Source organism: Chrysemys picta, chromosome 10, assembly GCF_011386835.1.
Source record: "Chrysemys picta bellii isolate R12L10 chromosome 10, ASM1138683v2, whole genome shotgun sequence".
In the NCBI taxonomy this organism is placed as follows: Eukaryota; Metazoa; Chordata; order Testudines; family Emydidae; genus Chrysemys; species Chrysemys picta.
The window spans coordinates 73,008,256-73,031,561 of record NC_088800.1 but is presented as its reverse complement, the minus strand read 5'-3'; the positions used below and the strand labels follow the sequence as shown (position 1 = coordinate 73,031,561).

The 23,306-nt window shown below is 36.3% G+C and overlaps 1 protein-coding gene across 3 annotated transcripts in view; it reads right to left on the bottom strand.

Annotated features, from left to right (window-relative positions):
* EIF2AK1 (eukaryotic translation initiation factor 2 alpha kinase 1) overlaps window positions 1–23,306 on the bottom strand; it is a 50,701-nt gene that overhangs the window by 12,117 nt on the left and 15,278 nt on the right. For 2 of the 3 annotated variants that reach the window (XM_065558982.1, XM_065558980.1), the window contains exons 2-11: window positions 17,656–17,811; window positions 13,724–13,857; window positions 13,259–13,290; window positions 11,270–11,369; window positions 9,605–9,685; window positions 8,929–9,026; window positions 7,961–8,020; window positions 6,796–7,168; window positions 4,028–4,139; window positions 1,659–1,765 (exon numbers count right to left, since the gene is read on the bottom strand). In XM_065558982.1, the coding sequence (XP_065415054.1) occupies window positions 1,659–1,765; window positions 4,028–4,139; window positions 6,796–7,168; window positions 7,961–8,020; window positions 8,929–9,026; window positions 9,605–9,685; window positions 11,270–11,369; window positions 13,259–13,290; window positions 13,724–13,834 (1,074 nt within the window). In that variant the 5' untranslated portion in view covers window positions 13,835–13,857; window positions 17,656–17,811. The remainder of the gene's footprint in view (window positions 1–1,658; window positions 1,766–4,027; window positions 4,140–6,795; window positions 7,169–7,960; window positions 8,021–8,928; window positions 9,027–9,604; window positions 9,686–11,269; window positions 11,370–13,258; window positions 13,291–13,723; window positions 13,858–17,655; window positions 17,812–23,306) is intronic. The other variant, XM_065558981.1, reaches the window with a different exon arrangement.

Sequence of the window (23,306 nt, the reverse complement as noted above, 5' to 3'; positions counted from 1 at the left end):
GTCAACAATAATCATATAACTATATCTACTGTCATCAATCAAGGTTACTCAGGAGGACGTAACGACAAAAGTTCTAATTCGTTAGATTTTTTAAAAATTTGGCTCTCATTGTTCTTAATGGGAACGAAGTCAAGCTGCCCTCAGGGAAGATGGTGAACCCTTATGCGGTCTGGAGGCAGAGAGGTGCACTGTGAGAAGAAGGTGAATAGAACCAGGGGCCATCTTGGTTAAGGGCAGCATGTGGCCTCAGTGCCATTGAGAACAATAGCAGATAACCATTTTGAAAGAGAACCATTTTTTGAGAGTTTCTCTGAAGACAATAATTTTCTCCCTTAACAGAGTCTGAAGGAAAATAAACAGAAAAAAAATTACCATTAATACTAAAATGTAGTTTCAAAAAAATACCCATTGCATCAAGTCTATTCAAGATTCATCCGTCTGCTGGAGTTTGTGTAGATAGATAAGGCTGCAAGTTTGTCACGGAGGTCACAATCTCTGTGACTTTCTGGGATCTCTGGGACTTCTGCAGAGGCCAATGCAGCTGGTCCGGGGGCCGCCTGAACTGCTCAGGCGGCCCCTGGGCCAGTCACACCAGCCGCTGCTGGGGCAGTCTCGGGCCACCGCCCCCTCCCACCTCCAGCAGCAGCAGGAGTTTGGGTGTAGGAGGGGACTCAGGGCTGGGGCGTGGGGCACAGGAGGGGGTGAGGGCCTCAGGGGGCTGCCCAGAAGCGACAACATTCCTCGGCTCCTAGGCAGAGGCGCAGCCAGGGGACTCTGCGAGCTGCCTGCACCTGCAGGCACTGATCCCACCGCTCCCATTGGCCACAGTTCCCTGCCAATGAGAGCTGCAGAGCTGGCGCTGGGGGCAGAGGCAGTGCACAGAGTTGCTTGGCTGCACCTCCGCCTAGGAGCTGAGGGAGGGGGATGTCGCTGCTTCCGCGGAGGCATGGAGACAGTTAGGGAGCCTGCCAGCCTCGCCAAACCCCCCTCCGCCCCCACCCAAGATTTAGTCAGGGGTATACAATACAAGTCATGGACAGGTCACAGGCTGTGAATGTTTGTTTACTGCCCGTGACCTGTCCATGACTTTTACTAAAAAATACCCATGATTAAAACATAGCCTTATAGATAGAAAATGCCTAACCTGAGATCATTTGGGACATATAACAGTCTGACAAACAGTGCTAAATTTCTTAAAGGAACTTATTTTAATTAATTTTAACTCAAATTAACTAACAGATTTACTTGTAAATTTTCAGCAAATTCATTTTGTCACGAAGTGCTGTAATTTTGGGGAAGGTGCAGTATATTCTTCATACATGAAGAGGTTGAATCTTTAAGTGCAAAATTCAGCTCAGCCTTAGCTATGGAGCCAGTATCAGCAACTCCATAACACAAATGGTCTTTCCTGCCTTTAATAGTAATACCTAGTTCCTATAAGGCATTTTTCACCAGTAGATCTCAAAGCACTTTTCAAAGGAAATTATCCCATTTTACAGATGGGAAAACTGAGGCACAGAGAGATGAAACAAGTTGCCCAAAGTCACCCAACATGCTAGTGGCAAATCTGATAATAGAACCCAGGTCTTTTGAATACAAGTCCAGTGCTCTATTCACTAGGCCACACTGCATCCTCTAATGATAATTTTTCAACTTACTTTAATGTCTCGATGTACGACTCCTTTGCTGTGGATATAGTATACTCCTTCTAGTAACTCTTGAAAAATTTTTGATGTCCAGCTGACATCCACAAGGTGATAAGAACCTTAAAACAATTTAAAAATTTTAATTATTTCAGCTGATTTTGCTAAAACTAAAATGCTTTATAAATCTATGGTAAAATGGCGTGTCAGTTTATCTGCAAACACGAAGACAATCTAAATAAAATTAGCATAGGTTAAAAGTGATTTCCCATGGCGTAAATAGGAAATTTCTTCTTTAAGATAGTGGTTGGTGTATGAGCTCTAAAGAAAGAGAGTTTATATCCTCTCTCTCGCTCTAATCTAATTGTGAATGTGCTCATTATCCATATGTCTAATTCTCTTCTGAATCTTACTAAGCATCAGTATTTACTTTTATCGGTGTTAAATTTGTTGCTTTTCGATTTGATTGAAATGTCCTGTGGAGTTAAAATCACAGAAGTTCCTGGTCCTCTGGTTCCTAAAGAGGATCCAAAAATGTTGCATGAAAGAATAAAAGTGAAAAACTTCCAGGTAAGAGGTTATTCTCTCTCCTAGAATCATGGGTTGAGAGTTTCAAAGTAATGCAAGAGATTTAACCTCACATCCACTATGATTCATGGAGAAGGTATGGCTAAATCCCTTTCACTGCTTTGAAATTCTCAACACTGATGTTCCTGTCTTATTGATCTCTGCTCTAGCAAGATGGTGTTGAAAATGGCTGACATCTTTATATCATTCATCATTCTGTATACCTCTATCATGTTCCTTCGTACTTGTCTCATCTCTGAACTACATAATCTGTCTTTTCAGTCGCTCCTCATTCAGAAGTCTTTCTGTGCCTTCAATCATTTTCACTGTCCTTCACTGAGCCCTTTTTATTTCTGCTATATCTCTGAGATCAAGTGACCAGAATTGAACACAGTATTCCAGGTGAGGGCATGCCAATTTAATATAATAGCATATTTTCTGTATTATTTTATACTCTATTCTTTATAGAGCCTAACCCATCTATGATCATACTGCCTATTCATGTATCATTTTTAGGTCTTCAGATTTCCCTAGCCTTGACTAACCTAAAGTCATCTACAAATTTTGCCACTTCATTTTGTTCAACTCTTTTTCCAGATCAAAAATATATTAAACACTGCTCCTTGTACAGAACCCTGAGGCTCACCAATGTTAACCTTTTGCTACCCTCAAAACTGATCATTTATTCCTACTCTGTTTCTTAGTTTCTAACCAATGGTAGTAGTTTACCTTTCACCCCATAACTACTTGGTTTCATTAACATCCTCTTGTGTGAGTCTTTGTCAATGTTTTTTTTTTCCCCAAAGAAAAAACAAATTATACTGGAGTTCTTCTATCCAATTCTCAACCAGGACCAATCTTGCTTAATTTAAGAAACCAAAAAGACTAGTTGTAGGTAGGAAAAGGAGGGAGGGAAGGGGAAACAAATAAAAACCAAGCAGATAGGAAATCTCACTCCATGCAAAGAATGTAACAAAAAAATTGTTCTCAAAAGTGATGTGATAAGTAATCAGATTAAAGACACATTTTTCATTTCAAGATTTATAGTTGTATAGAACAGTTTGTGTTAAGTAGATTTCTTTTCACACTAACTATGAAAGGAGCAGAGCATATCTTTAATGCTCTGTCCTTAAACGACCTGTCCCTCTAGATATCAACAGTCAATGAAGCCTGCTGCCATCACCATCTAAGAACTGCTCCAATCAGGACCAGATGTTAAATCCACTATGGTCAATCAAAATAATGCTGTAGGATGTTTTTTGTTTCTCCAAGAACAAATTTTAAAGCTTTCAATTGCGTTGTAACCTCACTGCATTAGAGAAAATGAATAAACTATAAAGCTATCTCCTTGTCGTTGAAAACTAATGTTTAATAGACCAAGCAACCACAATTAGGAATTATTACACCTGCTTTTGGAACATAGCTCATTCTGATCAACTGAAATTGTTCTGGAAAAGGAACAAAAATCTACATAATCTAAACTGCTCATTGAAAAAGGACAGGCCTTCTCAACAGCAGCTCTACTTCTCCAGATCAGTCCTACTTCTCATGCATAGTTTTTCACCCGTCACTTTTGGGTGAAGTTTAAGTCTCTTCTACAAACACCTCATCTGTATAGACTACACACATTTTACTAAATTACTGTTATTCTGATTGAATGAAAGAGGGAAAGGACCTAATAACTAAAGTCCATGTTATTAACTGCTGTCAATAAAGTATAAAATCAAACACATTGACTTCCAAATAGAAAATCAAAATATATTTGTTTTTTGCCCTGTAAGTATTTATATTTAAAAAACAAACAGTATAAATCTTACTGGAAGATTCCTCTGTTCGCTCACCACATCTTTTGTTTCTGTCAACAATCCAGTCCCACAAGGAGATTTCACACAGTTGCATCTGTATATGAAGCATCAGACAATACTCCATCTAACAGGAAAATATTGGTACATATTTTTTCACTGTAATATAAGGGATGATCACTTATACAAGTTTATATTGTTTCAAGACAAATGATCTGCAGTTTTAAACTAAGATTGAGTACAGAGCGGATGGCAGATACAGTGCTATTAAATTTATTGTGTTTTAGGTGAGAGAAGAGAATGTACAATTATTTTGCTTTCCTTATTCCTCAAATGGTACTAAGTAATAACTGTTTAAAAAGCATACAAGCTGTATGCAGTGTAGTTCTAGCCATGTTGGTCCCAGAACGATGATGACAGAATAATAAAAGCTAACACAACAACATGACAGATGTTCTTAAGATATCAAAGAGTATCTGGGTAAGTCCCTGGAAAGATTTTAGGTTTTTTTATTCCTTTTTCAGATGGGCTATGTAGGGAAGCATTCTGACCAAGGAAAATAATTTACAAGAATATCAATATTGGAAAATATACTTGTTTTGATAAATATAATACCAGAATCAAGAAAATACTGGCTCTCACTGCCTTTAGAGCAAAATGCATTCAGACTGGACTAGTCAATTTATTTTTTCCCTTATAGTCAGTTTCATTTTATGATGATGATGCACTAGTACAACCCTGCAGTGGCTGGGTGCGATCACTGTTGAGATGAAATGCTATTTTCAATTTAGGAACATATTTATCAATTTCATATCTCCACAGGAAAACCCTAAAATTGGACCTCAACTACCCAACAATGTCCCTTTAAGATATTACGTCAAATTTGATAGATACCCAGCTGCAGTCCATACCCCAACTGATAAGGCAAGACATTGTAGTTGGTGCCATACAGGTGTTGTATCATATTATTACATAGTTTCTCCATCTTTTAGCAGTTTGATCCTGCACCACTGAACTCAACGGTGGCTTTGCCAATGATTTCAATAGGAGCAGAAACAGGAGAAGAGCTTGTATTATTTATTAGCACATTGAGTATGTAATTACATACTCAATTTCTCGTGTGTTGGTTCATTTGATAATTAGATGACTGAAGGAAACATCTTTAAAAACTTTCACAACAGATATTTTGAGAAGCAAGACATATCACTGGTTTAAAGGTAAAATGATCAGCTTTAAATAGCATTTTAATTTTTTTTTAAATTAAGTTTTGTTATTAACAACACTTTGGAAACTCAAAACAAATCTACTTTCAAATATTCTCTCTACTTTCACAACATTTTTAATAGTGGTTGTATTTTTTTATTTATTGATTGATTGAGAAAATGGGGATAGAATTTATATTTCCTGATGTTTATGGATTCACTTGCAGCCCACATGGCATATGTTCATCTAGCGAGATCTGCTTGGAAAGCCTATGTGCACTTTTGAAGGGTGGAACAAAAAAGAGCAGCATTTTGTACAACTAAACACATGCTAAGTCCTCAGAAGTATGAATATTAAATATACAATTAATGTGTTAATACAGTATCTTCTATCTGGTTTCTTTTACATATATAAAACCTCTGCTTCCTGTCCTGCAACTGCTTCCCTGATAATCCTCCAAAAACACGGCCCATGTCGGATTCCTTCTCTCCAACTTCCTACTCCCTCCTCTCCACCCCACTTCCTAAAAGTCCAAATTTCACCCATGTATCTCCCAGCACCTTTAATCAAGTCCTTTAATACACAATACATCAATTTCATGCCTCACCCAACACTCGCTTTCTATTCTTCCCGAAGATTACTTCCCACTAACACAAGCCCTGATCTCTCCTTGTCCTCTCACTCAATTCCCCTATTTATACTCCCTCTTCACCAGCCGCAGAACAATCTAAACCCAGCCCCACTAAATCCTAATTTCTACACACAACACCCTCTCTCCTAGAACTCTTGGCTCCTGACCCAGCCTATCATCACTAGCCAGTAAATTCTGACACTCTCCCACAAGCACTGCCCCATATCTTCTCTTTCCTTGCATCTCCCTTCAGGAACTCCAGAGGACACTTCCATAAAAGCTGCAGATCTTTGGAAGCAACCCTCCCATGCCAAAATGAGCATTTCATTATGTGGGAACTCTGACAGCAGCAGGGTCTTGAGACATTCCTGACATGGCTACGCAGCTCCACCCCCACCCCAGATGCTCAGCTGTCTCTTTCTCCTCAGTATTTATACTTCACCAAGTGGTTCCCACTTCCACCTGCTTCTGCTTCCCTTTTCCTCTCCATAAGTGACACTGCCTGACTGGAAGATAACTGAAAACTTGCACACACGCCACATTTAGGTGCATTCATCAGCAATGTTTGGATTGGTCACTAGTGCAGAATGCTGGAGATTTTTTGGCTTATTTGGGTTTTTGGGGTTCTCTGTTTGGTTTTTGCAAGAATAGCATTTCTGATTTTTTAAATTACATGTATAATTTTAACTGAAGAGAGCCAAAGCTACAACTATTATACACTTTTCTTTAATGCTAAATTTTGGCAACTCTTGTGGTGAGCATCCCTGTAATTATGTTATCCAATCAAAAAAAAAAACAATGGAGATAAAATTACTAGACTTTGGCTCCAATCCCAGTACCATTTATAGAATTCATTGTTATAATTCATGGGCACACTTACTTAAGACTACTCTGCACATATCATCACATCAGAGATCAGTTAACTGTATTTAAAGAGGGGTTTATTTACCTCACACTGCCTGTGGACAGACATGTGTTTCTGGGAGCATTCGTCTTCAGTGCAAGAATCACTTGAAATGATACTATCTTTATTCAGATTAGAATGAAGTCCATGTGATAGATGATTTTTAAAATAAACTGGTCCATTGGCAGTACTATTTATGCAACTTTCTTGTGAGTCAATGAGTGGTTCACATTTATTCATTTTTATTCTTTCTTCACCATCTCCACTGGTAAAATCTTTTGTTATATCCATTTGCTGCACTGATTTATTATCTTGATTCTCAAGAAAGGTATATCCAAAGGATTTAATTTCTTCTGAGGTAAGGTCAGCAAAGATAATGGAACTGCTGCTTTCCATATTTTGAATATGACACTGGTCTCTGAAGAGAAGGAATCAATAAGTATATACAGTTTGTATGTTATCTACTAAACACAACAAGAGGCGGACGTCAGAATTGTACTTCAGCTTTTATTCTGGAAATGTTATAAAAAGAGATATGACTATTTCAAACCCTGGGAAAACTGGGATAATATCCAATATTTGTTTTACCCTTAGAAGCAGGAGTTCTGCCCCTTCCCTACAAAAACCTTACAACTGCTCAGTTCCCATTGTAGGGTCACCCTTTAAAAGACTCTTCCGAGGGTTTATTTCTGATAGTTAACCTTTTCAGTTTGGCAGAGACAAGCAGCTATAGCCCCATGTGATCATTTGACGGATGTCTGTTGCATCTATGTCCCTTCCAGCTCATAAGTGTTGCTATTACATTTTCCCCCTTCCCACCCTCTCATCTTTGAGATGGCAAATCCTCACATTTTTCTCTTGAATAGAAACCCTCTACCTTCCTAATGACGCTTAAATCTGAACTGAATCTTGTTGGTGAATAGTACACAATTTGTGAAGTCTATATGTCTAATAATAATGTTAGATACTATTGTGATAGACCCTATTAACTCCCAAGGTGGAGGAATGTTAGACAAATTTTCTCACCCTCAGACATCTGATGAAAGAGGGAACAAATACAAGAATAACTGATGCCTAATAGTTCACTACTTGATACAAGGAAGTAATATTGTTGTAACATAAGTTTAACTCTACAACATTTAATGTTACATGGAGAAAGACCCTATGTTAAACCCAGATTAATATCATCATTTAACATTGTAATACTTACTCGCCACTCTCTTGGTCAGAAGACTTTTTGAGTGACTGCAACTTCAGGACTGTCTTATCTATTAGATGAACAGAAAAAGTCACATTTTACAAAACAAGACAAGCACACATTTCATTGCATATTAACATTACAGCTATAGCTACTGATTAAACTAGTAAAATTTACAACGAAGGCAGTGAAAACTGAAGAAAAAGAAAAGTAAGAGGAGATGCATAGTAGAGAAGAAGGGTGGGGGGAACAGAGAAACAATGCCTCCCTGTCAATGACAGAAGTTGATGTCTCAAAATCAGATTCTGCCAACAGAAAGCTCAGACGCTACAGAGAAACCCCAATTTACCTCACCACATATTTTAAAAGCCCTAATATGGAAAACAAAGTAAGAGGCAGTTTACATTTTGCCATTAAAATAATTCTGGACTGCATCAATTTTTCTAAAGTTTTCTGGAGCAGTTAGGAAGAGGAGAAAGTTGGAAAGGGATCTCCAGACACCACCACAGATCTGTGATTTCAAAATCAGTAAGCAAAGGAACTTCTCTCTCAACCTCCTTAATACACAGTGCTTTTCCTCCAAAGGTCTCAAGTGGGTCCTTCCCCCAGGGTCCCTTCTACACCTAGCCACACTGCTATGCCTTGCCTGAGCTTGCTTTTTTTTTTTTTTTTTTTTTTTTTTTAAGAAACTGGATTCAACTGGACCCTATGCAGCATCCAAAATCCTACTCAAATATTTTAATAGGTAGATTTAGATGTCCTGCATTTCTAAATTAACCATTATACCCCCGATAATCTCTTGATCAGGACAGTGCAGTAGGTAAGGGCACTTGATAGCCATTGTCACGCTTCCTAGAAAAAAGTTTGGAAAAATCTCTGGTTCCTTCATCAATTCTGAGAGTTGAGTGTTCTGCAAATTAATAGAACAGACATGCTTATGGGAAGTATGAAGTTACAATGATAGCAAATAATACTCCCCTTTTGGACATGCTTGTTGAACATGTTCTATCCAAGCAGTGTGATAGCCTACAATATTAGGATGTTGCAGGCCAGCCAACACTTTAACTTCTCGCAATACCTGAAAACAGACCAAAAGGCAACTTTATGATCATCCTTTAATTTGACTGTAATATGAACCCAAAGGGGAAAAAAAACAAAGGTTTCTAGATACAGTTATTTTACCTCTCACTGGAATTTAAGAATTTGAGGACAGATAATTATTTTGCAGCATTAAGGATAATACAATTCAGATCTTGCAGACTAATGTTTTATATTAGACTAAATAAACATATTTTAGTGTATTATAAAACAGTCTTCCTGTTTAGAAACATGAGATACAAAGTTTATAAAAAGCAACAGAGGATGCTTGCAGCCAGAGCCAAAGTCAGATGCTTGCATCTGAAGTGAGGTTCTTACCCACGAAAGTTCATGCTCCCAATACTTCTATTAGTCTTAAAGGTGCCACAGGACCCTCTGTTGCTTTTTACAGATTCAGACTAACACGGCTACCCCTCTGAAAGTTTATAAAATAGGAGATATGCCCACTTACTACTTTGCCATAACCAACATTAATGCCACTGCTAATTATATTAGGAATCAATTACAGTAAGCCCTGAGTTAAACAGAGAATCTGAACATGGAAAAATAAATTCATACCTTCATGCAATCTCTTTTGGTTGCTTTCTTAATAAGATTTTTTTTAATTGCATAGAGCTGACCATCTAATTTGTTTCTGACCTGAAAAGAATTTTTAAAAGGGAAAAGTTAGAAAAAGCAAATTTCACAAATTTAGATCAATGTGTCAAAAACTCATTTGAACAACAACAATTTGTTTCCTAAGAGTCAAAATCTTACACTCTTTATTCAGATAACCTCTCAATGACATTAGAGGAGGTCTTCTGGATTTGACCCTAAATGTCTAATGAAGAGGTGCCCAAGTTTTGCCTAATATATAGCAGCACAAGGGTCAAAACTTACATAAAATGAAATGGACACCACTGCAGCCATCCTTCCCTTCAATATTGAGTGCTGCTCACTGAGACTACAGATCCAAGCCCACAAAGTTCCTTCTTGATCTGAATAGCCTCGCCAATGATATATTGACAAATTATTTGTATTTTTAACTACTGTCTTTGGTCTGTAACATTAGAGAGGTTACACTAGATAGGAAATGAGTTCTTTGCTCATTATTACAACGCAACTAAATATTTTTAAAACAACTTTGGCAAGTAGTACATGACTCAGAAAAACAAGGTGGATGAGGTAATATCATTTATTGGATCAACTTCTGTTGGTGAGAGAGACAAGCTTTAGAGCTACAAAGAGCTAATCCTCAGGCCTGGGAAAGGTATTCAGAGTGTCACAGCTAAATACAAGGTCGTACAGATAGTTTAGACAGTTACATGACTTATGAGTCTGAAACTAAATACACCTCTACCTCAATATAACGCTGTCCTCGGGAGCCAAAAAATCTTACTGCGTTATAGGTGAAACCGCATTATATTGAACTTGCTTTGATCCGCCTGAGTTCGCAGCCCCGCAGTCCCGCTCCCCCCGGAGCGCTGCTTTACTGTGTTATATCCGAATTTGTGTTATATCGGGTCACATTATATTGGGGTACCTTCATTTTCTAAAATATATTTTATTTTAGATTTATACAATATCCACCAAACATAATAATATGGTTGACAAAGGAAACGAGGTTAGTTACTTGGCATCTAATTTTCAGAAGAACTCAGCATCCGCTGAGAAGAGAAGCCATTATGAACAGTGGGTGCTCAACACTGCTGAAAATCAAGCCCTAAGACTGTAAGCTCTCGGGCGGGGGTGTCCCTTTAAAAGGGGAGAACGACAACACGACTGTCTTTCTAGGCATTTATATAACACTCACTTCAATGGCACCTCTGGGTGCTACTACAATAGTAAAAATAATAGTTACTATTCACCAGTGGTTGGTACAACCCACATTCAAAATTAAAATAATTTTCTTTTTTAATCAACCACAGTTAAAACAAAATAAGTTTCTCTGCTTATTTTATATAGATAAATCCAAGTACTTCATCTGAGAAGTAAGGGTTCTCTCATATTCAGGATATAAGAATAAGACTGTACACAAAAGTGAAATATACAATATATTCTGTTTTAGACAAAAATGCATTGGGGTCTTCAGAAAGCACCCTTCTGAAAGGAAGAACTAAAACCTCTTACACAGTTTCGGTTCATATTTGTTTTACTGCATATTTGTAAGAACAAAAACAATCAGGTGAACTATTTTCCACCTCAAACAGTTAGCAAAGCTGTTAAAATAGAGGATAAAAATACCTTGTACACTGTACCATATCCCCCTTTTCCTAGTCTTGCAATCTCATCAAATTCATTTAAGTAGCGTGAAGTTTGTGCTTCAAAGAGAACTTCTTTTTCACTAATTAAAAAAAAAAGTATATTTTATGACTGGTTAAACTCAATCACAAGCTAAAATTCAGATACTATGTAAATCGCAGATAGAGATGACACAGAAACTTCATTTACATTGTGAAAAATAGCTAAGTACTATGACACTATCCCTATAGTGCAAATTGAAAGCTAACAGTGTGTGTGAACGAGAAGGTTAATGTTCCAAACAGCAATACTTTGTGAAGTTCAAGGGGGAGATTTAGGCTATGTCTACGCTAGAGATCTTACAGTGGCACAGCTGTATCGATGCAGTTGCGCCACTGTAAGATGTCCTGTGTAGCCGCTCTATGAGGACGGAAGAGAGCTCTCCCACCGGCATCATTAAACCACCCACAGTGAGCAGCGGTAGCTATGTCGGTGGGAGAGTGTCTCCCACTGACATAGTGCTGTCCACACTGTTCAGTCAATGTAACTTATGTCTGTCGGGGGTGGAGGTGCTTTTTCACACCCAGGAGCAACATACATTTTACCGACAAAAGTGCTAGTTTAGACACAGTCTTATTGAAATGGTGGTGCAAGATGACCCGCTGAAGAGAATTGGAATTACATTAGATTGAGTTAATACATAGGTGCTGTAAGCAATACAGAAAGAATATATTTAATTAGCATTAGTGACTAGGAAACCCACTTGCAGATTAGTTACTTGCTATTCTGAAAAATTTGGTAAACAATTTCAAAGGATTCTGCACCACAAGGTGAACTTGGTCCTATTTTGACAACTTTAGTTTAATTTAAAATATTTATCATTATTGTATAGTAAACTAGAAAATATATTACTGTGTATTTTAGGCAAAGTAGCAAAGCCTTTACTAAATAATGGTGGTGAAAGTTCAGGGCGAGGAGTGGGCAGGTTACATGAGAACTATTTTTTACAGATTAGCAGAATGAGAATTAGAAATATTTTATACTGTTTATATCAAAAGGCCATTATCAGCAATAACTGTTTTCCTAGAATGATTTTACAGAATCTCTCTCAGCCATAACTTGCTAACTCTGCAACAGCTGGAGAAGCAAAGCTAGCTATTTTCTCTTTAGTAATTCAGTCCCCTTCTTTCAGCTGTCAAGTAGGACATTTTGACTTTAAAAAGAAAAGCTTCAACCACTTTTGTGAAATTTATCTCACCCCTCTTCAAAGAACGATAGCAAGGGGAGAACCCTCATCTGATTCAAAAACCTTTTCAAAATAAATACAAAATGTCTTTGTCTCCACTGAAAACAATACTCTAGCCACTATTGTCATAATACATTCCAGATTCCTGAAAAAGCATTCCCTAAGATGCAAGATAATGATAATCACGCCCATGTCAGAATTTCGGCCTGCACCCAAACTCCATTGACATTCTAAAGTTAGCAGGAAAAATTTATAACAACTCTGTTATTTTATTTAATGGAAAAAAAAATTAATGGGACTATTTCTCCGGTAGTGATAGGAGAAGGGTCAGAAGATCCAGCTTGGAGTGTATAACCTCCAGCTGGTGCCTCTATTTCCTTTACAGATCCAGAAATTTACCTGTGAATTCCATACAGAGAACCAAGCATCATCAAAGGCCAAACACTAAGGGGGCACTTTTGCTCCTGGCAATTGGCTATCATGTCACAGCTACTTAAAAAAAATTAACTTTAATACAGCAGCCCATCAAGTAAAACCCAATGTCCTACATAAAGAAAATGCAATAGGAAATCTCTCTTCATCTTATCTTTTTGAATACACAGGTGTTTTACACTTTATCAAATTCCTGACACGCAAGATCTCAAGTGCAATATTTTCATGCTAAGCTGAAATCTATTATTTTTATAGTGCAAAACTTCAGACAGAAAGTTAATCTTAATATTTGGCACAGCACTTTGGACACATACCTGACTGTGTGAGAATCTCCATTGTCAAGCTCCTATAAAACAACAAAATACAACTTTTAAAAAAAGCTATATACCGTCAGAAAACTGATGTGCAGTTAACGGTTAAGTATGAACTATGAGAAGGTAAATTAGCAGGACAGCAATTCCAATTATTCTCCTAAATGTTGTAAATAAGAAAAAATAGTAACAGATTTAAATCAATATGTCTAACTTTCGATCTGAACAAAATAAAGCTTTGACCAGAAATAGCAAGAATACTGTAGACTTTAAGTTACTATTTGCATCTATAGATCTAGATATTTCCCCTCACACCCACCCAAAGTGTAACCAAAGCACCATTTTGTATGACTTTTGAAAATACACAATCCAAATATAAAAATAGTTCCATAAAGAAAGTTGCTTCAGAAATCCTAACACGTAGGTTCAGTAATGTAAAGGTTATTAAAGAAACTTAACAAAGTTTACCTCAAGAATTTGTTGATTAGCTGCTTTCATTAATTGAGTAATGGCTCTATTATGTTGCAATCTTAAAGTACTAAATTCATCACAGAAGGCAAAAGAGGAGAGCAAGCCCATTCTAGTAAATGTCCGACAGATTACTGTAAAAAGAAACAGGATAGAGATTATTTAATAGGAAACCTAACTAAACAATTGCAACTTTAAATAGTATACCCAGACTATATATTAATCCTTATTATTTCTTAGCCTGGTCACAATTTATAGTGATCAACTGAATCAATTAATATGAACAGGAGCTAGGTACCCAATTGCATTTTAGGTCTCTTTCCCACCCAATATAAATAAATATGAGCAAAGTTCTGAGCAACAATTACTTGTATTTTAGCACAGGGGAGGGAACAAATGCCAATACTAACACCACATGTGGGTATTTACATAACCATCTTGACCTGTACTTTTTATTCAGAAGTAACTGCTTTATTATTGAAACTGAAGATAATTTATAATTCAGTCAATATGGAGCTTGGAGTGCACGTGGTAATAGTGCATGAACAGTCACATAAGGAATTCTTTTTAAAACAATAACTGAAAGAGATTCTGAAAAAACAAATGCATTCCATTACCTGTACCCTAACACCTTTTTCCTCACTCCTGGTGAGGAACCAAACTAAAACTAATTACACCCCAACTACAGCTACCCTGTAGAAATCCCTTCCCATTCACCAAATGAATCCACATTCCTTCACCTCCTGTCTTCAGGGTGAAAGTCTCTTGTGCCCATCTCCTTCCTTTCCTAGCTGAATAAACTATCTGACCACCACCCCACCCGTTTGGCTGCCACAAATAAAGGACCTTTGTTGTATTTTTAGAGTTCAGTGCTAACAGCATTCCAGTCTGTTCACAATTATGAGGACTCATATTACCATGGGCTATCAACACGATGCTATTAGTGAAGAGTGACGGTATCAACATTTTTGCTAATTCCCCTAGTGTGTATGCACATGAATATGCATGTACATGTAAATACACAAAGAACGCATTGGTCATAGCTCCACAGTTAAGCTAAGACCAATTTCTCTCTCAAAATTGTTCATTATGCAGTCTATTATGAGGAATAAAAAACTGGGCCTGATAAAATTACTACATACTGGAAGAGTAGAGATGGAATTTTGGTGACAGTTACAAAAAAAAAAAAAAAAATACTTAGGACTGTTTAGGAAGTTCCAAGGAGTTATAACTGTTTAGGAGTCCTAATGAGTTAAAAGGGACTTTTTTTTTAAATATGTTGAGCCTCTTTCTTTGGATCATTGTAGCTCAAAAACAGCCTGTTACCAAACCCAGTAAACTATCCATATAAATACATTTCTTTGAAAATATGTACATAAGCTATATTTACAGAAATTACATTGTAATTAATGGAAGTTGTTGAACAATTGTTGAATTTAATATTATAGTTATAGGCAGGACTCTGGGTCACTAAATGGTGCACTCTAATGAGGTAACAACCAATCATTGCCCTTCCTCTCCAGTTCATTTGTAAACTTCACCTCTATTGGCTGAAATTAGTTAATGGGAACTTTCCACCTGTCAAGACTTTTCAGGGGTCAAGTGCTGGATTATCAATACACAAAGAACACTTGATTGGGTCATAGTAGACATAGTGACAGAGTACTGGTTTGTATATTTGTCTTGACAAAGAGAAGGAGAGGTAGAGAACTTGTGGTTATTTACCTTGGGATATACAGTAGAGACATTGGTATAGTACTGATAAACAGATCCTGAAATAGATATTAGAAGTAGTGGTAGAATACTTGTTTTTATTTGTCTTGAGAGAGTAAAGATAGTGGTGTAGGTTTAGGTACTTTAGTCTTGAAATAGATAGTAGAGGAAGTGATTAGACTACTTCTGTAGATTTGAAGATTTTAATCTAAGAGGGAAAAAACCTGATAGTTGATAATTTGTAGACTATCACAGTGTACTGCTTCGTCCAAACACACACATGTAAGTACAAAAATATATATCTACTCTTATTTCAACAGTTTATTTCTATAGTCTTGTATATGAAAAACATTTTTAAAAATGACATTTCTTAATTGTGCTAGTTGTGTGTTTAATCAAAGAAAATATTCAAAACAAAAGCTACATGCACAAAAAAAGGAAGATTTCAATCAAAATGTCTGCACCAAAATAAGGGAAGCACTTTTATAGAGCTAAAATGCAAAGATTAGAAGGGTATAATTAGATGTAGTCAGAAATGTAAAAAAGGAAAATATTCATCTTTTTGTTTTTTTCTTACTATTTTAAGAATATACTTAGGAAATGCATAGAACCAAAATTCTATACCAAAAATATCAATGATCCGTCAAGCCATATAAAGTAATAAAATACTTAAATTGCTACATACTAGTGCTGTGATCCTGCAAACACTTATGTATGTGCTTACCTTTAATCCCATGGGAATTCCAATAGGAAAACCGCAAAAGAAATGGAATTTCAGCTCCAAATTTGAGTTTAACGATAACCTGTTTCCTATGTTTCTAATGCTGAGTGTGTTGTTTGTAGTTAAATAAATAAATGTTATTGAAAACCTTTTTTATACTTAGGTTACTGTAATGTATTCTCAAAACTAAGGTTTTGTCCGGGGATAGAGTTTTCACACTTTTTAATCAGGAATATTTTTGTATCACTCCCCCTGTAAAGCCAGGCATCTTAATTAGCAAGTCAATTCTACAGTGAATATTACAAAATTTTACAGTTGGACCAAAATTGTTTTCCTATAACTATAAAAATGTCGTTAGTTTTAGGTCTGATATTTTGGATCCTGGACTAGGAGCAAATGCTGAGACCCCACTTTTCCAACAGCACTTCAAGCCATACAGGGTCATCTGATATCAAACTTTAAATCTGGCACTAGTGCAGGTCTGAATATTGGTCATCCTGGGATTGAGGCACATAACATTTTGCTCGGAAATTTCCACAATTGAGAGGAAGGAGAAATACTTCTTTGTCAGTTGTTTTTGTTTTTAAATGACAGTTGTTTGAAAGCTGCTCGGAGATATGGAATATTAGACGTAGTCCCAAATGAAATGGATTAATGGGAAGAGGGCAGGTGAGATGATAAAAGGTTCATGACTGCATACCACATGGATCCACCATGTGCATCACTTGGCTGTACAATTTAACCACCATCACATATAGGGGGGTGCATATAGACACAAACAAAAACACTGTTCATGGGAAATCTAATTCATTTTTTTTAGTTCAGCACCTTCCAACAATAAGTAGAGCTGGTAAAGTAGAAAAGTTATCTGAATATTCACCTTGGAGTAATGTTAACTAAAACTAGTTGATAGAAATTGAAGAATAGAAATTAAGGGTATTTTCTTATTGATTTTTTTTTTTAAAGATTCCTTTGATTCGAATCCTCTTTTGATTAGCATAATACAAGTACATTTGTTGCTTTTGCATAATTTGTACTGAGAATTATACAAATTGTCTACATGTTTATGAATATTTCTATTACATCATATTCCTTTCCTATAACTGTGTTTTCCCTGTTTTTGTAGTTCAAATAACAGATTTTAATAAAGCCTGTGGAATGAGTTTAGAGTCACTGTTACCTCTCTTGCACTGTACTTTCCTAAGAGGCTGGTGAAACAGAATTGTTAGTAGAGTAGTAATAATTCTCTGCAACTTGATCCTGCATATTTTTGGAAGGTAGAGAATGTCCTCAAATCCTAGTCAAATTGAGGGTGCTCCCAACCTTCCAAGTGGCATTCAGCTACCCCCAGTATCAGATCCATAATTTTCCAATAGTCCAATGTAAACTGACAAACGGATCTCATAACTCAGAAAACAAACGTAGCATTTTATATTCAGGCACACATGACAATAAATCAGTTTAAGGTAAAGTAAAAACTGTAGATATTCTCACTAACTTTGGAACAAACATCTTGATTGAACAGGATTTTGTGCATACACGTGGCAAAGATGTTCTAGCAGAGAAACAAGCAGTAGCTGGTTTGCAATTGTAGAAGTGAAGTAACGTTTTTCTGAACCATTCACAACTCGAAGTTCTTCTGGTACATCAGATTCTGAAAATAAAACAAAACAATTTAAGGGTCATAATATACCCTAATACCATAATATACTGACTTGGTGAAACCAAAAGTGGTTACCAGCAGCAAACTTTTTTGTTGTGTAGACTGACCCCTAATTGTAATTGTGTAACCGGTTTGGCCAGTTCTTCATTACAGCTCTCTGTACAGGACAATGTCTCAGAGTGCACTGTGCAGACGCTTTTAATGCCACTTTCTGTGTATGGCCTTCTGCCACTCTGTCCCATTAAGACATGGATGCTCCATACAAGTGAATTTAGACAATATGGTGGGTTTAGACACAAACATGTTTTTTGTTTTTTTTTAAAGTGGGCCTGTAAAACATGGCATAGACCATTCCTTATCATTGGAGCAGTAGTTCTGTGAACTGCTGGCAGCTACTAAAAGACAGAAAGAATTTTTTTTTTTATGTTTAAAATGTGCCTTTCACCATAATATTTAGGAAACAAATGTTCTCTGAGAAAAAAATTACTTTTTAAAAACCTTCAGAGATTACTCATTACTGTTAAATGAACAGGAACACTCGGTCCCTTTAAAAGGGAATTTATAACAGCACAGTAAAGTCAATTTAGGACCCACCCATACTGCAAGTCTAAACATGCAGAGTTGTCTGGTTACAAATGTATTTTTAAATAAATATAAAATATAACTACTTTACTGTAGCATATGTGACAACACAACCATCATAAGGCTTTCCCAATCTGAGTGGAGATACTAATTTAATTACAAAGCTTCCTTTTCTAATATTTGTTTAATATACCCTATAAAACTGAGTTTTCAAGAACAGCCTTTTAGACCAAGAGCCCTGTTTTCAAGTGAGACATGATGTAACAATTTTATTACAAATATAAACAACAAAATCCTCCTTCTTAAGATAAAAATGTACTACATTTGGAAATGGAGAAAGGTAAATGACAGTGTCCCCCAGGGATCTGTACAGAGTCTAGTGCTGTTCAACATATTAATAAATAATCTGGAAAAAGGAGTAAGCAGTGGGTGGCAAAGTTTGCAAACGATATAAAATTACTCAAGATAGTTAGGTCCAAAGCAGACTGCAAAGAGTTACAAAGGGATCTTAACTAAACTGCGTGACTGGACAACAAAATGGCAGATGAAATTCAATATTGATAAATGCAAAGTAATGCACATTGGAAAACATCCCAACTCTACATACAAAATGATGGGGTTTAAATGAGCTGTTACCACTCAAGAATGAGATAATGGAGTCATGTGGGTAGTTCTCTGGAAACATCTGCTCAATGTGCAGGAGCAGTCAAAAAAAAACCTAGCAGAATGTTAGGAACCAGGGTGGATAAAAATCAATGATTTTTTTTTTAAATCTGATTTTTTTTTATTTAAATCGGATTTCTTTGATAAAATGCTTTTTGAGGAAAAAACCTATCTAAAGATAGTTTTAATTAAGCTACCTTATAGCTCAAAGATATCTCATTGTGGAATAGGGATTAGAAATTCTAATTCTATAGTATGAGACAATATATTCATGTTTAAAAAAAGTTTTGTAAATGAGTGCCAATAGTTCATGGATTAAGGACCCAATCTTATGAGGTTCCAGGGGCTTCTGTATAGATTATTTAGGTTAATCTTTCTATCTACCCAATGGGACTCGGTATCTTCTACACTGAGCACTATCCGAGATGCTTAGTTTTGCTGTTCTCAAACTGTGGATTTGTGTCTCCAGAGATAATATGCTTGTTAACAGCAAAAATATTTTTAAATAAATAAATAATATATAGAGGTGAGAAATAACAGACCTCAACCCTACTGTCCCTCTGCAAATTTGTGTACACAGAATCAATCCCTTACCTCTCTCTAAAAGTACAAAGTTTCAAAAAGTTCAATGAATAGAAGATTGTTGGGGGCGGAATAGATCTGGACAAGGAGAAGAAGTCTGGAGATAAATGTGAGAAGGGAGAGACAGGCAGGAGAAAGAAAAGTGAAACTGTTTTGAGCAGCATATTCCAGAAGTCTTGAGGTCTTTCTGATATAGCTTTCATTGATTTGAGATCTACCATGACATTCTCTCACTAGAAGGGAAAACCTATAATGGCAGCAGGTCATAAAAAGAGACCCAGTTTGGGAATATTTTAATTAAGTTCCTGTACCTGTGGGTAAGACAGGCATGCATGCAAAATGCAAACAGTGCAATAAAGAAATGCAAGGCCTGGTTGCCCAAATGAAACAACATGAGAAGTGTTCCTTCTCAGGAGGAAGTTGTGTTGAAGATGATGAAAGGAACATGTTTGAACATGCAGGAACTTCAGGTTGGTAAATTTTCTATTTCATACTTCTTTCTTAGGGACTGCCTGTCTTCCTTCTGGACTATTCTTGTATTCTCATGTTTGAGCAAAAAATATAGTAGTTACTCTATAGTACTATAATTTTAGATACAGTTGTGATAAAAAATAAATAGCTAAAATAGGCAGATCTTCCTTTTAGAATTTCACCTTTAAAGTAGTACTCTGTGTCAGTGAATGTAATAAGTAATACTAAATGAGCAATACGGTAATAGTAATTAAATAACTGCATTGACTTATTTTGTTTAGGAGAATCCATCCTCAACATACAGGATTTTGAAGACTATCCACCTTCAAGATCACCATCATTTTCTATAGTTTCAGAGTTATCTGCCAATGATAGTGTTTCAGTCACATCATGTATGTCATATAGCCACAGTATATCACCTGTAGCAAAAAGAAAAAAAAAATCTCCATCATCCAGAAACAACCATAGATAAATTTGTGATAAGAACCAGCAGATTACAAAAAAAGGTAATTGATGAAAAAATTGCTGGTTTGTTTATGCAACAAACTCCCTTTTCTGTATGACTGAGAACCCACACTTCATTACCAGGGTTCAGTCATTAAGACCAGGATACAGTCCACACAACAGAGCAGATGTCTCAGGCAAATTGCTGGATAAAGTGTATGGAAGAGAAATTGAGCAGTGTGCATAAGATCTAGAGGGTGAAATTGTTAACCTGAGTCTTGATGGATGGAGCAATGTCCATAATGATCCTGTTGTATGTGCTTGTGTGACAACAGAAAAAAGGAATGTCTTCCTTACAGAAACAATTGATACATCAGGAAATCCACACACAGCAGAATACTTACAAGAAGTAACAGTAAAAGATATAACAAACTGTGAAAAAAAAATTCAAATGTCTAGTATGCAACTTGGTCACAGACAATGCTGCAAATGTATCCAAGATGAGAAGAAATTATTTAGAAGAGAGTCCCAAGCTAATAACATATGGTTGCAGTGCTCATTTGATGCACCTCCTAGCCAAAGACTTCAGTGTTCCAGAAATAAAGGCTAATGTTGTTGAAATTGCAAAATACTTCCATAACAACCACTTTGGAGCAGCTGCTCTGAAAAAAGTGGGAGGAACCAAGCTCACTCTCCCACAAGACATGCAATGGAACTCAGTAGTGGTCTATTTTGAGCACTATATCAAGAACTGGCCTAATCTCATGAGTTTGTGAACAAAATTGTGAAAAAATAGATGGCACTGTCACAGCCAAAGTTCTCAACACTGGGCATAAGAGAAATGTTGAACACCTGCTGAATACTCTGAAGCCTATTTCTGTAGGCTTGAACAAAATGCAGGGAAATAGCTGTTTTATTGCTGACACTGTTGAAATTTGGAAGGAACTGAGTGAGATCTTAAAAAGAGAAATATGCAATGACAGAGTTAACTTACAAGCATTAAAAAAATGAACGGGACAAGCATTATCTCCAGCTCATTTTCTTGCAAATATTCTCAATACTCGGTACCAGGGTCAAACCTTAACTGCTGAAGAAGAGGAGTTAGCTATGACATGGACATCCAGCAATCATCCCTCCATAATGCCAACTATAATAAACTTCAGAGCTAAGAATGAACCATTCAAGAAATATATGTATGCTGATGATGTTTTAAAGAAAGTCACATCAGTGAACTGGTGGAAGTCACTTAAGCACTTGGATTCAGAGACTGTTGAAGTTATAATCTCATTTTAACAGCAGTAGCTTCTTCTACCAGTGTAGAAAGAATATTTTCATCCTTTGGACTAATTCATTCCAAAGTGAGAAATTATTTGGGACCTGGAAAAGCAGAAAAGCTTGTTTTTCCTTTTCCATATTATGAACAAACAGGAAAATGAAGGTGAAGTTAGCTGCAGAAGCCAATATTTTAAGTTTCTTGTGTATACCTGGCTGACATAGCCCATTTAATTTTTGTGGGTTTTTTTAAATATTTCATGTAACTGTTTTAAAAACAATTTTAACAAAAACAAACCTGATTTTAAAAAACTTGAATGTTTAACTAAATTCAAAAATGCATATGCTTATTTTGTTAAAATATTATGTTTTCTGTTGAAGAAAAAATCGAGAATACATAACATTGTTGTTTTAGTTAAATAAAACAATTTAAATGTCTGTCTGGTGATGTTCTCCTCCTAATACAGCACGGAAAGAAAATCCTCCAAATATTAATGATTAACCTGTTGAATTGGAGATAGTTCACCTCTCAATGACTTCATAAATATCTGCTTCAATTACCTTTGGTAAATGAAATAACCAAACAATCATTCATTTTCTGATATAGCTGTAAAACTAATCTGAAAAGTTTTCAAAATAAATCTCTTTAAAAATGTATAGTGTGTATCTTCTAAAAATGAAACCTACAGCTATCTCTGAGTTGTGAAGAATATGTATTAAGATTATAACAATCAACAAGAATGCACTTTTATGCAGAAATCCATGATTAAAGAGTCTTCCTGACTAGTGATTTAAATCAAATCCACCCTGTTAGGAACCATTAGGAAAAGGATATATACAGTAATAAGACAGTAAATATCATAATGGCACTATAAATCCAGGGTATGCACACATCTTGAATACTGCACACAGTTCTGGTCACCCCATCTAAAAAAGATATATTAGAAATGGACAAGGTACAGAGAAGGGCAACAAACATGATTAGGGATATAGAACCACTTCCATAAAAGAAGAGATTAAAAAGACTAGGACTATTCATCTTGGAAAAGAGACAACTAAGTGGGGAATATAATAAAGGTCTGTAAAATAATTAATGGTGTGGAGAAAGTGAATACGGAAATGTTATTTATGCCTTTACATAATATAAAAACCAGGCGTCACCCAATGAAATTAATAGGCATCAGGTTTAAAACAAACCAACGGAAATACTTCTTCACAGAATGCAGTCATCTGTGGAATTCATGCCAGGGGCTGTTGTGAAGGCCAAAAGCATAACTGGGTCCAAAAAAGAATTAGGTAAGTTAATGGAGGATAGATTCCTCAATGGCTATTAACTAATCTCAGGTCGGGGATGCAACCCCATGCTCTGGGTGTCCCTAAGGCTCATACTGGACAACAGAGGCTGGATCACTTGATAATTGCCCTGTTCTGTTCATTCCCTCAGAAGTATCTGGCATTGGCCACTGCTGGAA